General features: G+C 47.8%; 1 protein-coding gene across 1 annotated transcript in view; it reads left to right on the top strand.

Annotated features, from left to right (window-relative positions):
* The window catches only part of kiaa0825 (KIAA0825 ortholog), a 150,161-nt gene that overhangs the window by 29,660 nt on the left and 103,067 nt on the right, over window positions 1–17,434 (top strand). Inside the window, exons 5-10 of the mRNA XM_065026490.1 lie at window positions 4,097–4,270; window positions 5,543–5,631; window positions 5,812–6,036; window positions 8,738–9,015; window positions 14,929–15,079; window positions 16,774–16,964. Coding sequence (XP_064882562.1) covers window positions 4,097–4,270; window positions 5,543–5,631; window positions 5,812–6,036; window positions 8,738–9,015; window positions 14,929–15,079; window positions 16,774–16,964 — 1,108 coding nt within the window. The remainder of the gene's footprint in view (window positions 1–4,096; window positions 4,271–5,542; window positions 5,632–5,811; window positions 6,037–8,737; window positions 9,016–14,928; window positions 15,080–16,773; window positions 16,965–17,434) is intronic.

The raw sequence follows: 17,434 nt of genomic DNA, 5'->3' as shown, positions 1-17,434 counted from the left end.
GCTACAAACTGTTTGTGGGCCCTACCCTGTTTAAGAGCTGCTACAAACTGTTTGTGGATAACTTCTACACAAGCCCTACCCTGTTTATAGAGCTGAGGAAGGGCTACAAACTGTTTGTGGATAACCCCTACACAAGCCCTACCCTGTTTATAGAGCTGAGGAAGGGCTACAAACTGTTTGTGGATAACTTCTACACAAGCCCTACCCTGTTTATAGAGCTGAGGAAGGGCTACAAACTGTTTGTGGACAACTTCTACACAAGCCCTACCCTGTTTATAGAGCTGAGGAAGGGCTACAAACTGTTTGTGGACAACTTCTACACAAGCCCTACCCTGTTTATAGAGCTGAGGAAGGGCTACAAACTGTTTGTGGACAACTTCTACACAAGCCCTACCCTGTTTATAGAGCTGAGGAAGGGCTACTGTTTGTGGAAACTACACAAGCCCTACCCTGTTTATAGAGCTGAGGAAGGGCTACAAACTGATGGATAACTTCTACACAAGCCCTACCCTGTTTTAGAGCTGAGGAAGGGCTACAAAGCTACACAAGCCCTACCCTGTTTATAGAGCTGGGAAGGGCTACAAACTGTTTGTGGACAACTTCTACACAAGCCCTACCCTGTTTATAGAGCTGAGGAAGGGCTACAAACTGTTTGTGGATAACTTCTACACAAGCCCTACCCTGTTTATAGAGCTGAGGAAGGGCTACAAACTGTTTGTGGATAACTTCTACACAAGCCCTACCCTGTTTATAGAGCTGGGGAAGGGCTACAAACTGTTTGTGGACAACTTCTACACAAGCCCTACCCTGTTTATAGAGCTGAGGAAGGGCTACAAACTGTTTGTGGACAACTTCTACACAAGCCCTACCCTGTTTATAGAGCTGAGGAAGCTGATAACTTCTACACAAGCCCTACCCTGTTTATAGAGCTGGGGAAGGGACTGTTTGTGGACAACTTCTACACAAGCCCTACCCTGTTTATGAGCTGAGGAAGGGCCAAATTGTGGACTTCTACACAAGCCCTACCCTGTTTATAGAGCAGCACCATTCGGACCAACAGACCAACAGAGTGGGCTTTCCAAAGACAAAGGTGAACGACATGCCTAAGCGGGCTGAGCGGGGTACCATGAGATGGATCTGTGAAGATGGCCTGCTCTTTGTGAAGTGGATGGATACCAGAGAGGTGGTCATGTGCTCCAGTATCCACAAGTCCTTCAGTGGAGATCACGTCGTCAGGCGTGTGAAGGACGGTAGCGGGTCATGGACCACAAAAATGTCCCCATTCCAGCTGTTGTGAAGGACTACAACAAGAGCATGGACCTGTCAGATGCACTGATGGGATACTACAATGTTCTCCACAAGACCATGAAATGGTACAATACATTTTTCTATCATTTCATTGACATTGCTGTGGTGAATGCCTTCATCCTCCAGAAGGAAATGGCTAAGAGTTGTTTATTATTATTATTATTATTATATATATTTTTACATATATATATATTTTATATATTTATTTTTTGGGGGGGGGGTGTTAGAATAGCATTTATGTATTTTGTATATAGTTCTTTCCTTCAAAATGTATCACTGTACCAATTCGGCCACTTGGGTACATTTGGGTACATTTGTGTGGGACACCTGGGTGACTTCATGCTCAATGTCATGTAGCTCGCTCATTTCTGAAGTTATCTGTCCAAAACTTTGCTCAGCTATTGTTGCCATCTTATGTTCTTCATTCAAATCATCCCCAGCATCCTATATGTATGTTTGGCTGTTCTTGGTCATTTGAAAGATGATGCAGCAACAATAAAAAACAGAAAACGTATGTTTATTTCCTTGTATTTTCTTCTACCAGATCTATTGTGTTATATTCTCCTACATTCAATTCACATTTCCACGAAATTCAGAGTGTTTCCTTTCAAATGATACCAAGAATATGCATATCCTTGCCCTTGAGCCTGAGCTACAGGCAGTTAGATTAGGGTATTGGTGCCCTTCTTTGCGAGGCATTGGAAAACCTCCCTAGTTTGTGTGGTTGAATCTGTGTTTGAAATTCATTGCTTGACTGAGGGACCTTACAGATAATTGTACTGTATGTGTAGGGTACAGAGATGTTATTATTATTGCAAACAGAGTGAGTCCATCAATTTATTATGTGACTTGTTAAGCAAATGTTTACTCCTGAACTTATTTAGGCTTGCCATAACAAAGGGATTGAATACTTATTGACTCAAGACATTTCAGCTTTTCATTTTTAAATAATTAGCAAACATTTCTAAAAAACATAATTTCACTTTTGTAACGCTCGTCTGATGAAGAAGTTGTGGGCCAAAGCGCAGCGTGGTACGTGTTCATGATATTTATTTAAATCTCAACACTAGAACAAAAAATAACAACGCGAAAAACAAACCGTTCTGTAAGGTAGCTAAAACTATACAGAAAACAACTACCCACAAACCCTGGTGGGAAAAAGGCTACCTAAGTATGATTCTCAATCAGAGACAACGATAGACAGCTGCCTCTGAATGAGAACCACACACGGCCAAACACAAAGAAATGGAAAACATAGAAATAAAGAAACTAGAATGCCCAACCTAGTCACACCCTGGCCTAACTAAAATAGAGAATAAAAGCCTCTCTATGGCCAGGGCATGTCAACTTTGACATTATGGGGTAATGGGTGTTGCCCAGTGACACAACATCTAAATGTAATCCATTTTGAATTCTTACACAACAAAATGTGGAAAAAGTCAAGGGGTGTGAATACTTTCTGAACACACTATATGTCTGTTTGACGTGTATGCAAATAGATTAGATGGTTAGGCATTTTCAACACACAAATGTTTCTTAAAAAGACTAGAAAAGAAGTAGTCCATTTCTCCTCAACCCACAACCATGAAAGACTATCATGCATGTAGTTGATGTTCGTTCTGTGTTTGCAGTTAAGGGCATGTTGTGTTTTGAGCCGGCTGCAGCTTTGCTAGGTCTTTCCTTTCCTGCACCTCACCATACTACCGGACGCGCGCGTGTGCGTGTGTGTGTGTGCGTGTACGTGTGCGTGTGCGTGTGCGTGCGCGCGCGTGTGTGTCAGCCAGGTCGTCGACTCCCACTGGAAACCATTACTGAGGAGCTGCAGAGCCATGGGCCTATGCTGCTTAATCACACTCTCATACACACACAAACACACGCACGCACACACACACTGCAGGCATACACACGTACTTGCACATGCCAACACGCACATTTGAAGCATGAATATTGTTGCAAGGTGACCAGCGGAGCACTGGGATAATCATCTAGGAAGAGTGACGCGTGCAAATGTAAGGCGAAAGCCTTCCACAAATAAAGATGTTTACCAGTCCCGCCACACACTCTCGTGCATGATTAAGCCTGGAGACGAGGGAATGGAGTGTGTTGTCATATTTTCCGATTTTGTTTAACAATGTGACAAAATGACATTAGGATCTAGAGGCAATAGTGTCGCAATTATTGGAAGCCTCTTCTTTTTTTTCTCCACACTCAATCATGGCCATGCTTTTATAACGATGGCTAATGCCGCGCTGATCCATTCCCAGATGCCTTTGCAGTGGAGGAACTCGTTTAAGCAGACACACAAAAGTATTTGTTCATGTGTCTGGGAGTACAGCAACACATTTCATCGCCGCCCATTCTTTGGCTTAATGCGGAACATCCCCTGGGTGATGGGTTTGGCAGCTTCAGAAATGGGAAATCCATATTTGCTGAGGGGGGTCATCCGCGGGTTAGGGGGAGAGAGAAAGTTTGTGCCGGGGATGTGTGACTTCGTTAGGAGAAAGTTTTTCCTTTTTTTGTTGTTGTTGGAGTGCTGGGAATTGTGCGGGAATCGATATTCATAGGGGGGTGTAAGGTTATACTAAGGTGGTAGAGGGTGTGATATGATGGAGTGGAGGTGTGTGTGCATGCGGGCGTGCGTGCGTGCGTCTGTGTGAGTGTGTTTGTGAGGGTGTGCGTGTGTGGAATACCACATGAGGTTGAATAATCCTGTAATATGAAATGACAGCCTGCTAGTGACAGATCGGCTAAAGTGGTTGTTTTCTCTGTGTAACCTCGTCCACCACAGCGCCTCTGGAGCTGCCCCCCAGGAGAGACAGGAACTTCAGCCTAACATCTCACCAGCTGAGGGTCCTGACCCAGCTAGCCTGCACTCTGCTGGGCCTGGAGAGCCAAGTGGACGAGCTGGCCACTCAACTGGCATTCATCAACTGTGCTGGGGAGACTCCCTGCAGTGTGAGAGGTACACAACCGCTACAGAAACACACACACACACACACACACACACAAACACCAGTGCATGTCTGCGTGAACTGTGAAGATAGACTGCAACAGTGATGTCACATCCTTCGCAACAGTCTCCACTGATGAGACTGATGGCAGGTATCCTTATATATATATATATATAGAGAGAGAGAGAGAGAGAGAGAGAGAGAGAGAGAGAGAATGAGAGAGAGAGAGAGCACATGATGTTCAGAAGAAGAGGTCTCTTTGCACATCAGGCTGAGACAAGTCTACTCCAACACATGCACACAGAACACCAAACAACAACATTGCATGCTTTTGCACACGTAACTTGCCTGGACATACAGTCTAAATCGACTGCATGCTCTCCATGTGTTATTGAAATGTGCACTTTTAACAGGGAATTATCGTTGTTGCCGTACAAGTCTTTGCCAGCCATCTCCTCTTTCCCCTCTGAACTGGAGCAGGGAAGTTAAATGAAAGCTTTTGGTGCATGTAGTAATTTCCATAAAGGTTACATTAAAAAACAAGACATGCAGAAAGGCTCGATTTACAGAGAAGTAAACAGCCTTTAAAGGGCAGTTATCCAAATCATTAATTCGAGGCAATCAAACGGCTTAATTACCAGAAATTCATCAGATGGGCTTAAAGGTCAAAAAGTGACGCGCGGGCTGCTTCCACCCCTCTTCCGCTCCGCGCGGTCTTGTTTCGGCTAAATTGCCTCGCCTGGGGTCTCACTTTTCCGCTTCTGATTAGGAAAACGTGGCCTTGATGTGTGCTCCTTTTAATTTGTTCCCCCATACACCCGTCTTATCCTCCCCCTCACCCCCTCAAAGGATTAGCCCAGTTATGGCCGTTGCTATCTGGGTTCAAATCAACTCCAAGCGCCAGATTTAGACTAATAAACCGCTCACTGTTGCATTTGCCTTAAAACTTGATTTAACTGCTCATGTCGTCATTTGCTTGTCACTTGTACTGATTGGTTTATGTACAGTTATGCATTATCCATGCTGCCCACCATTTACCATGGGATATTATCGTGGACATTTCAGCAATACTTTTAAGAATTATACAGTAGCTATATTTCCTGAATAGCCTATTCTCTCAAAATATGCGTTATCAATGAGTTTATGTCATGACCTTGTCTTTAGGTTGATGGCCAATTAATTTATCTTAGCTATGGGCTTGGAGATTTGGCCAAACCCATCCATCTGAGACCGTATTCCAATGTTGAGACTCATTTGGAATCCATATCTGTTTCTGTTGATAGGAATATGGAAAAAGACCAAAGATGACTTGGATATGACCACTGTCGATGGTAGCAAGACCACGGCAGAGACACTCTTCCAGAGTCCGGAGGTGAGACTGCCCTCTGCTGCCTCGGAGGAGGAACTGCAGCTTAAGCAATAAACTATTATTCTATCAACTGCTGCCATATCACCTGATTGAACATGTTTCTGACTAATCAGTCTCTTTAGATGTTCATTTTGCCCTTTCCTCGTGTTGATTGGTTGACCTTTTGTATCTTCCTGGTCGTAGGCCATTGTTCTGGAGTTTGATTGGAGGGCTGCTTTCAGGAAGCTGGTGCCCCATATGGCTCACTGTGTCAAGGTGGTGCTGGAGGATGTGTGCACCAAGAGTCTGCAGCAGGAGGAGCTGTCACACACATCTGGCTCCGCCCACGTGGTCCTGACTAGCACACCCCACGGAGATGACTCCTCCCTCACCTGCCCAGAGAGGGACCGCCCCAAGATGGTCGCCAAGGTAAGCATAAAGATCAACACAAATATGTGGGTGGTCCGTGTGAAGAAAAATCAGGCTGTGTGACAGAGGCAGCCCTGTCTGTCTTCCCTCAGCCCAGAAGTATTTTGTCCTGCTTAAGTCCCCACCGATCAACCCTCTCTCCTCCTCAGATCAAGATGAACCCCCCCCCCCTCGTTCATCACCATCATCCCCCACTCCAAGTCTCTCTCTTATATTAGTGTTCTTCACTCATACCTTTCTCCCCCCCATCCATCCACTTCTCTCTCTCCTCGTCCTCTCCTCTCCTCTCCCTAAACCTCTTTGTTCGTCCTTGCCTCATAAGAAGCCTGTGTTGTCTCTCCTCCTCCTCCTCTCCTCCTCCTCTCCTCTAGCCCCTTACACCGGCACTCGTTTTGGCTCCTCGTTGCTAACGAGTGTCAAGACTTTGTCTCCGCTCAAGACCTGTACAACATATTTATGTGTAGGTCAACGCTTAAAATACGAGTGCCTCTCAGCTCAAAGGTTATACATGCATATGCATTGAGGAGCACCCACCGAGACCAAAGGCGAGACCTTTTTTTTTTTGTCTCCCTTTTTTTTGACATATGCGTGCATGTTTGAGGTGAGAGCAAATTACTATACAAGACCCGAGCATGAAATGTGGCCCGGTTCGAAAGCATTAGCCGATCAATATTTCACTCATTCATATGCATACCTTTGTAGCTTCATCCCAGCTTCAGTTGCATGACCCGTTCTACTGCCCACATGACCATAAATAGGTACAGGTAACTGCCAAAATAGAGGAAACGCTTGAGTAAATGAGGGAATTAACATCCCATCATGCTTAGGGTCATGTATAAAAATGCCTAGTTGCCCATTATTTTGGCTAACATGGCTAGGTTAAAAGGGTGTGTGTGCGTGTGTGTGTCAGTCACCGGTTCTCAAACCAATTGAACACTTACAGGAGATTCTGGAGCATCGCCTGTGACAGCGTTTTCCCACTACCATCAACAAAACACCAAATTATGGAATTTCTCATGGCAAAGTGGCCTCGCATCCCTCCAATAGAGTCCCGGACACTTGTACACTCTATACCAAGGTGCACTGAAGCTGTTCCGGCTCTTGGTGGCCCAACGTCCTATTAAGAGACTTTATGTTGGTGTTTCCATTATTTGAGCAGTTACCTGTGTAAGTCCGTTAGTTTGACGGCGCAACGTTAACGCTTGCTCTTTCTGCATTCACCCCTGCCTGTACACTCAATCTCTCAGCTGCCTGTACACTCAATCTCTCAGCTGCCTGTAGCCTCGCGTTACAAACGTCTCATAGAAACAGAGAGTGATCCAATTCGTGCCTTACCTCTGTGTCATTTCAATCACCTTGCAGTGGAGTGCTCCTGTAAGACCTGTCGCGATCCGTCCCTTTGTTCTGAGCTAGTTAAGGTTCAGTCTATAGTCCATAGGTTCAGTCTGTAATACTGTCAGACCTCCTGCCAGTGTTACAGTAAGTCAAGTAAGGCAGTGTGAGTGTAAAACAAAATGGAACTGAGCTGATATATCCGTGCTGCCACTATTGGAAGGGCTTTGTTATGGAGAAGGGAGAAAATACATTCAGTGCTTTTCCACACTAAGGGAAAGCCAACTCCTGCGGGAATTTAGGAAATATATGAGCGTACCTGGCCATGTTTTACTGCTTTTAAATCACCCTGGCACATAGCTCACATATAAAAAGTAGGGTGAACTCATTCACACACGTGTGACTCTTTGGCATTCGCTGACCCTCTGCCATTATTCTCAATGTGCTGTCAATGGGAAGGGTTGTGTGTGTGTGTGTGTCAGGGTGATGTCTCTGTGTCTGTCTCTCGCTCTGTGAGGTGATTCATTTGACACTGTCTTTCTACATTCTCTGGACAACCCCCCCCCCCCACCCTCACCCTCCTCCTCCACTGAAAACAACCAACCATCCTCCCCCAGACAGACCACGCCCAGCTGCTAGGCTCCTCAAGTATCCTGTCCTTTCCAAATAGAAAGGTGCAGCACGGACCAAACAGAAAAGTTTCCCCGGGACCGATGTGGAAAAAAGGAGACGTGCTGCTTCTGCTGTCCAAGCGCTGCGGGAGGGGAACTGGAAGACGTTCAGTCACTCATGCTCCGGCCCGGCCCGGCCCGGCACCGCAGCTCTCCACTGTCTTTCAAACTGAATCCCCACTAATACAATGCACATTGGAGACATTCTTTCCCTGGGCTGGAATAGATGTATCCTGATGTTATGAGCGGAGGTGTAGATGTGGTAGGTGATGTCTGCCAGGGGGACAGAGGTTGAGGACCAGGAGGAAGAGCTAAACACCTCTGTCACAGGAGGCTGCTGAGGGGAGGACGGCTCATAATAGTGGTTGGAATTGGAGTGAATGGAACGGTATCAAACACATTGAAACTATGTGTTCAATCCATTCATTATGTTCCGGGCCATAGCTAAGAGCCCGTCCTCCACAAATTAAGGTACCACCGGTGACCTCTACAGCTTTGAACCTTGACCTTTCAGTTAGGGGCATGGCTAATATGGGAGTGTAAAAGCAGAGAAACAAAGGTGATTGAGACGTATTGTAGTTTATAGCATGCCTTCACTGAGAGGCACCTCATGTCTATGCTGTCACTCTCGCTCTCGCTTTCTCTCTCTCTTGTTGGCTTGGCTCTCATCCATCCCCACTCTGTTCCTCTCTGGCTAGTTCTGTGGCGACATCATGGGGGAGTGTGATGCCCTCCTGCCCCTGGCGGAGGCGTGTGGAGATGCCGCCCTCCTGGAGGTGCGCTGCAGCTTCGTGGAGGTGTGTGCCTGGGTCACGTCTGCCATCCTGGGCCGTGTGGAGGAACGGGCAGGGGAGGTGCCCTCTGCTGCCCCCTTGAAGAACCTTATTGCTCTGCTGGGCACCAGTATGTACATCCACCAACGGCTGTGTCACTATGAGGCCCAACTCAGAGAGACTAACCCCACCGCAGCCAGAGTGTGAGTCTGTTTAGACTGCGTGTGTGAGTTTGTGTACTGCGTGCGTATGTGTGCATGTATACCTCTGTTGGTTTCCACACTCAAGAGCATAATCGTTGTATTAAACACCACCCACTCCCCTTGTTCAACAGTCCACCTTCCAACTCCCTTCTCAGTTACATAATCACTACAACCCTGTGTCATGGCCAGGGTTGGGTAGGTTACTTGCTAAATGTAATCCGTTACAGTTACTCGTTGCCTGTGTAGAATTGTAATCAGTAACGTAACTTTTGGGGTACCCAAAAGTAGTCTGATTACGTGCAGTTACTTTTAGATGACTTTCCCCTCAAGAGGCTTTAGTTGAAGACAACAATGTATGTTACCAATTGAACGGCATCTATTGCAGGATAAGTCAATGTTAAAGTTTACATACAGTAGCTGACCATATATGGATGTTACTTCATGGTTTGGTTCTGTGGGCTCCCGAGTGGTGCAGCAGTCTAAGGCACTGCATCTCAGTGCAAGACGTGCTTTCTACTACAAATAATACGATTAAATTATGACTTTACATTAAAAACCAAAGTCTATCAGAATTCCAGTCATTCCAATAAATGTTATGCCCCTTGAGCTTCAACAATAGGACTTGGAAATATGGAAGTATAGATTAGCCAAATTGTTTTACCTGAGCATGACCCCAAAACTAAGGATTTATTAGCCAACCCTACTCTGTTGTCATGAAGGACTGATTGGGCTCATTGTTTCGAGTTGAAAAATAAATGCTGCGCTCATGGAATGGCCTGCTTTGAGCACTACTGAAAAGTGCTATTTACATGTGAAAAATGAATGCCATATGCTGCTGCATTTGCTATAGGCCTTTAGTTGACCTTTTTGTTGGTGACACTTTGATATCTTAATAATTTGCAGCTGTTTAAAGGGCAAATCCACATATGAAACAATAACAAAACGGTCAGCCCGCCTCTGTTTTGGTAAAAAGATGAGGGATGGGCCTGGAGAATTATAACCACTCTCAGATGAATAGACAGAGCTATTGATGCAAAGACTGGCCATCCATTATATAAAAAGTATAGTTTTAACCATGTTACAAACATTGGAGTAAAACAAGCTTATGTTTTGGGTTCTCATGGAGTGTGACAGTTGAACTAAGCTTATGAGGCATTTATAAGTTATATTCTTCAAGAATCTATAGATATATCCATTGATATATAGTTAAAGAATGAATGTAGCACCTACAGATGGCCCCTTTAAGTCTATCAAACCTGGACGAGTTTGAGCATGTGTCTATTAGGCCAATGGATTTCTTTTTTGTATCAGCATGAATTAGATTGAGCAATAAAAGCCCCATTTTTATTCCGTAGGCTGAGATCCGCACTATGAAGCTGTTGCAGGAATGTATTATTCACTGGCTGTAACTGGTTTCAAAAACAATGATTGACAGGCAGCGTAAACATCTTGAATTCAACCATTACTGGTTAGAAATACACATTTAGATTTGTGATCAGCCATCCACAACAACCACGATCCATAAGGCACAAATAGCTAAATGAGAGAGTAACAGTGTGATTCACATCAATGCGCTACGTAGATATCAGTAATAAGTGATATCCGTATCACCGTAGACTACACCACTACTGTCATCCTTACCTCCAAGCGTTTATTCAAGTTGGATAATCTTTGGACGCTGACAGCAGTCGTACCATTGGAAGACATGGCTTGGACTGTAGCCTCCAAAAGCCTATTCCTCCTCTTTTCCCGTGATCCATCAAACACATTTGGTGTGTCATCATAGTGGTCTCTGACTTGTGGTCAGACTCTCTCGGGTGGAACAAACTTAAACTTGCACCTTTTTTTCAATGCTGATTTGAATGTCATTGAGAAAACAGAGGAGTGCCAACAAATTTCTTTTTTGAAAACATCCTTTCTGAATGTAAAAGTAATCCTCAAAGTAATCATCTAGTTTTTCTAAAGTACCTGTAATCAGATTACAATATTTTTGCTGCAAACATAGCGGATTTGTAACGGTTTTCTTCTATCTCCTCCTCGGAAGAGGAGGTGTAGCAAGGATCGGACCAAAATGCAGCGTGGCTATTGCAATCCATGTTTATTTAATAATAAAGAAACACGAACTTTACAAAAAAAACAATAAACGTAATGAGAAAACCGAAACAGCCTAAACTGGTGCAAACTAACAACGAGGACACTAAGGACAATCACCCACAATACAACCAAAGAATATGGCTGCCTAAATATGGTTCCCAATCAGAGACAACGATAACCACCTGCCTCTGATTGAGAACCACTCCAGACAGCCATAGACTTTCCTAGAACACCCTACTAAGCTACAATCCCACTAACATACACACCAAAACCCCCAGACAAAACACACCACAATACAAAAACTCCATGCCACACCCTGGCCTGACCCAATACATAAAGACAAACACAAAATACTTAGACCAGGGCGTGACAGAACCCCCCCCCCCCTAAGGTGCGGACTCCCGAACGCACCTCAACACAATAGGGAGGGTCCGGGTGGGCGTCTGTCCATGGTGGCGGTTCCGGCGCGGGACGTGGACCCCACTCAGTTAATGTCTTAGTCCCTCTTCCTCGCGTCCCTGGATAGTCCACCCTCGCCGCCGACCATGGCCTAGTAGTCCTCACCCAGAACCCCACTGGACTGAGGAGCAGATCGGGACTGAAGGACAGCTCGGGACTGAGACAGCTCGGGACTGAGGGGAAGCTCGGGACTGAGGGGAAGCTCGGGACTGAGGGGAAGCTCGGGAGTGAGAGAAAGCTCGGGAGTGAGAGAAAGCTCGGGAGTGAGAGAAAGCTCGGGAGTGAGAGAAAGCTCAGGCAGGTAGATAGATCTACCAGATCCTGGCTGGCTGGTGGTCTCAGCAGATCCTGGCTGACTGGCAGATCCTGGCTGACTGGTGCTACTGGCAGATCCTGGCCGACTGGCACTTCTGGCAGATCCTGGCTGACTGGCAGATCCTGGCTGACTGGCAGATCCTGGCTGACCCGGAAGAGTCTGGCTGACTGGCAGATCTGGAAGAGTCTGGCTGACTGGCAGATCTGGAAGAGTCTGGCTGACTGGCAGATCTGGAAGAGTCTGGCTGACTGGCAGATCTGGAAGAGTCTGGCTGACTGGCAGATCTGGAAGAGTCTGGCTGACTGGCAGATCTGGAAGAGTCTGGCTGACTGGCAGATCTGGAAGAGTCTGGCTGACTGGCAGATCTGGAAGAGTCTGGTTGACTGGCAGATCTGGAAGAGTCTGGCTGACTGGCAGATCTGGAAGAGTCTGGTTGACTGGCAGATCTGGAAGAGTCTGGCTGACTGGCAGATCTGGAAGAGTCTGGTTGACTGGCAGATCTGGAAGAGTCTGGCTGACTGACGGTGCTGGGCAGACTGGCAACGCTGGGCAGACTGGCGGCGCTGGGCAGACTGGCGGCGCTGGGCAGACTGGCGGCGCTGGGCAGACTGGCGGCGCTGGGCAGACTGGCGGCGCTGGGCAGACTAGGAGCACTGGCGATGCTGGGCAGACTGGCGGTGCTGGGCAGACTGGTGGCGCTGACCAGACTGGCGGCGCTGGGCAGACTGGCGGCGCTGGGCAGACTGGAGACTCCGGCAGCGCAGGAGAAGAGAAAGGCTCCGACAGCGCTAAACAGGCGGAAGACTCCGGCAGCGCAGGAGAGGAGACAGGCTCTGGCTGCGCTGAACAGGTGAGGCGCACTGAAGGCCTGGTGCGTGGTGCTGGAACCGGTGGTACTGGATCAAGGAAACGCACAGGAAGCCTGGTGCGGGGAGCTGCTACCGGAGGACTGGGGTGTGGAGGTGGTACTGGATAGACCGGACCGTGCAGGCGCACTGGAGCTCTTGAGCACCGAGCCTGCCCAACCTTACCTGGTTGAAAACTCTCGGTTGCCCTACCAGTGCGGCGAGGTGGAATAGCCCGCACTGGACTATGTAGGCGAACCGGAGACACTGAGCACAAGGCTGGTACCATGTACACCGGCCCAAGGAGACGCACTGGGGACCAGATGCGTAGAGCCGGCTTCATGGCATTTGGCTCGACGCTCAATCTAGCCCGGCCGATACGTGGAGCTGGAATATACCGCACCGGGCTATGCACCCGCACTGGGGACACCGTGCGCACCACTGCATAACACGGTGCCTGCCCGGTCTCTCTAGCCCCCCGGTAAGCACAGGGAGTTTGTGCAGATCTCCTACCTGGCGTAGCCATACTCCCTGTAAGCCCCCCCCCCAATAATTTTTTGGGGCTGATTCCCGGGCTTCCATCCACGTCGCCGTGCTGCCTCCTCATACCAGCGCCTCTCCGCTTTTTCCGCTTCTAGCTCGGCTTTGGGGCGACAATAATCTCCAGGCTGATCCCAGGGTCCTTTACCGTCCAGTTCCTCCTCCCATGTCCATTTCTCCAGGTGGTGCAGCCTCTCCCACTGTAGCTGCTGCTGCCGCCTCTGTTGCCTCTTCTCCTGCTGCACCTTTGGGCGGCTACACTCCCCTGGTTTAGCCCAGGGTCCTCTCCCGTCGAGGATCTCCTCCCATGTCCAGAAATCCTTCTCACGCATCTCCTCTTTGGGCTGCTCCTGCCTGTTGACACGCTGCTTGGTCCGTTTGTGGTGGGTGATTCTGTAACGGTTTTCTTCTATCTCCTCCTCGGAAGAGGAGGTGTAGCAAGGATCGGACCAAAATGCAGTGTGGCTATTGCAATCCATGTTTATTTAATAATAAAGAAACACGAACTTTACAAAAAAAAAAACAATAAACGTAATGAGAAAACCGAAACAGCCTAAACTGGTGCAAACTAACAACGAGGACACTAAGGACAATCACCCACAATACAACCAAAGAATATGGCTGCCTAAATATGGTTCCCAATCAGAGACAACGATAACCACCTGCCTCTGATTGAGAACCACTCCAGACAGCCATAGACTTTCCTAGAACACCCTACTAAGCTACAATCCCACTAACATACACACCAAAACCCCCAGACAAAACACACCACAATACAAAAACTCCATGCCACACCCTGGCCTGACCCAATACATAAAGATAAACACAAAATACTTAGACCAGGGCGTGACAGGATTACAGTTACCATTTTTTGTAATCCCTTACATGTAACGGATTACATGTAATCTGTTATTCCCCAACCCTGGTCATGGCTAAAAGAAAACTGCACCTCCATGACAACAAAGATTTAAAACAAGCAGAAAGCCATAAAAAGCCAGGGGGTTCACCAGACATATTTTCCAAAATATTCTGGGGGATTTATTGATGTCCAGTGTAGTTTCTCAGCCAAGGGAGATTGTCAGAGCACTGCCAAAGGTACTAAAACTCTGTAATTGAGTTGTAAAGAATCTGCATATCTGTGTGCGAGCGATGGCCTGACTGCACCGTCCGTTCGTCTGTCTGGTGGAATGGAAGAGATGTGTTGGTTGGAAAACAGATGTTGCCTCTCAAACTGAGCCAAAGGTTAAAGGCAGAGGAGAGTGAGAAGGCTACAGAGAGTCTGTGTGGCCTAGCGCTGACAGAGAGGGCTGGGGAGCAAGATGGAGAGAGTTTGGAGAGAAGGGGGTGGGCTGTTTGAAGGGGGAGGGGCTAAGAGAGAAGGGAGGGAGGGAAATAATGGAGTGGTTCTAATCACAGCCATTTGTGAATACATCTGGCAGATTTATTTACCTCCTAGTACCCCTTTTGCCACTGCACTCCACGTATCCCTCCTCAAAGTGCCCTGCTTGCCCATGTGCCGTACCTCTTCCCTCACGCCCCCCACCTTCACCTGCCCTGTGGCCCCTCACCCCCTATTCTCTTGAACTGCCCCCTCCCTCTGGCCCCTGTGCAATCCTGTTGAAAGGTATTCCTGCGTGTGTGTTGTTTGTGGCCCTGCAGCCCCATGACACTGCTGCCCATCCAGAGGTACCAGGATGTGACGGAGGGCCTGAGGGAGCAGCTGGCCAGCTACTGTGTCCAGGTGTGCACCAGCACTATCCTGCAAGACGCAGAGAGCCACCACTGGGCTGACCCCAAACCCTTCTACGAGGTGAGCTAGACCACAATTACTACATGGTACTCTACTGTAGCAAGCGTTTCGATAATGCTCTCTGTGCTAATGGAGATTCTCTGCTGGTATTTATCAGCAAGAGAGAGTAATGGAGTCTTGTAGTGTTTTTGTGTGTGTATTCAAGTTTTTTTTTTTTGTCGCTACAACTATGAAGAGCTCTCTCCCTCTTTAGATGTATTCCCAAAATGCACTCTTTGCGTTATCAGCACCCCCTTCCCCTCCCGCCCCCAAACTCAGGGCTCCACTCTCAGCTCTCCCAGCACATCTGGGGCTCCCGTGCTTCCCTGAGGGCTGGTGGGATCGAGGCGTCTGCACTGTGACCATCTGGAAACAGGGCTGCTGGAGCCCCTGTCCAAACCATACCTATGCCCCCTAAACCAACCCAGAACCCCCTCCCTCCCTTGCCCACTCCCTCCCTCTCCCTCCATTCCCAGTCACTGAGGTCAGACAGGCCTGCTGTGTGCAGGTGTGTTTTCCTCTGTCTGTCCTGGATCCTGGAGCTCCAGGGAGGCAGCTTAGCTCTTCCGGCCCAGACCCAGCACCAAGACCCACAACCTGGCCAGGCCCAGCCACAGACAAGTCTCAGCCACACGTGCACTTCCTATTGGTCCTGGTACAGATTGTAATTCAGGGGGGTCTGTTGGGTCCAGAGGCAGAGGATGGAGTCTTAATCCCGGACGTATGGTCATGCTCTCTGTCCAGAGACAATCCCTAAATGATTTCCTTGGGGGGAGGAGGGGGAAGAGGGGGCTGAGATCATTACTAGATGTCGAACATGTTGTTAATAATCTCTCTTTGGTCACAACACCAACTGTATTGGACTGTCCCCCCCTCCCCCCTCCTCCCCTCGTCTGAAAGCAATTAGAGACAGGAAACCAGCCTCTCTCATTATCTCTCTCTCTCTCTCTCTCTCTACCTCTCCTGTCTCTCTCTCCTCTCTCCTCTCTCTCTCTCTCTCTCTCTCTCTCTCTACCTCTCCTGTCTCTCTCTCCTCTCCCTCCTCTCCCCCTCTCCCTCCTCTCTCTCCCTCCTCTCTCTCCTCTCCCTCCTCTCTCTCCTCTCCCTCCTCTCTCTCCTCTCCCTCCTCTCTCTCTCTCCTCTCTCTCCTCTCCCTCTCTCTCCTCTCCCCCTCTCCCTCCTCTCTCTCCTCTCTCTCTCTCTGTCTTTGTTTTACAACATTTCTTTGACCCGATGTAAAACCCCATTCATCTTTCTGTCATCTAATTTCAGTGTGTGTGTGTGCGTGAGCATCTGTGTGTGTTTGTGTTTTGTGTGTGTGCGTGTGCGTGTGCGTGTGTGTGTGTGTGTGTGTGTGTGTGAGTGAACATCTGTGTGTTTAGTGATATTCCAGACTGTTCCCCTTGTCTGTGATGCCTTCCACAGATCAGGGCATGAAAGCAGTATTTAGTCACATAGGGGAACAGGAGACCAGGTGCAGAGTGCAGGTGGTGTGACCATGGGGCCTTCTATGTGTTGACAGCACTGTCTCTCTCTCTCTCTCTCTCTCTCTCTCTCTCTCTCTCTCTCTCTCTCTCTCTCTCTCACACACATTCATTATCCCTCTCATTCTCTCTCTTTCTATCGCTCGCTCACTGTTTCTCCCATCTATCGATCCATCCATCTCTCCATTTCTCTATCTCGCTCCCTCGCTCCCTCTATCTCTCTCTCTGCAGGGTGATAGGTGTTCATTCTCAGTGCAGATGTGGCACTACTTCCTGACTGGGCTGCGTACTGACCTGTGGTTGGCTGTGCCAGGCTCTGTGGGGAGGGACGTGCTTGCTCAGGTGACCAGTGAGAGTCTGCAGGTTCTGGTGCAGAGGTACTCCAGGGCACGGCCCTCCTACAAGAGGCACCTGCAGATCAGGTACAGTATGGTATGAGGCAGTGCTTCCCCATACACAAGCGCACATATGCATACAGGAACACACAGACATACATGCGTACATACACTCATATACACACACATTATTGTTTGTTCGTGTTGTTTGTATTGTTAGTGGTGTTAGTATTGTTCGTGGTGTTAGTATTGTTAGTGGTGTTAGTATCGATAGTATTGTTGGAATTGTTAGCAGTGGTAGTATTGTTAGTATGTTAGTGCTGTTAGTAGTGTTAGTGGTGTTAGTATTGTTAGTGGTGTTAGTAGTGTTAGTATTGTTAGTGGTGTAAGTGGTGTTAGTAGTGTTAGCATTGGTAGTGTTATTAGTATTGGTAGTATTAGTGGTGTTATTATTGTTGGTGGTGTTAGTATTGTTAGTGGCATTAGTATTGTTGGTGTTGGTAGTGTTAGTATTGTTCGTAGTGTTAGTGGTGTTAGTATTGTTATTAGTGCTACTA

This window comes from Oncorhynchus nerka, linkage group LG13 (assembly GCF_034236695.1).
Source record: "Oncorhynchus nerka isolate Pitt River linkage group LG13, Oner_Uvic_2.0, whole genome shotgun sequence".
Taxonomy (NCBI): domain Eukaryota; kingdom Metazoa; phylum Chordata; class Actinopteri; order Salmoniformes; family Salmonidae; genus Oncorhynchus; species Oncorhynchus nerka.
This window is presented reverse-complemented; position numbering and strand designations above follow the sequence as displayed.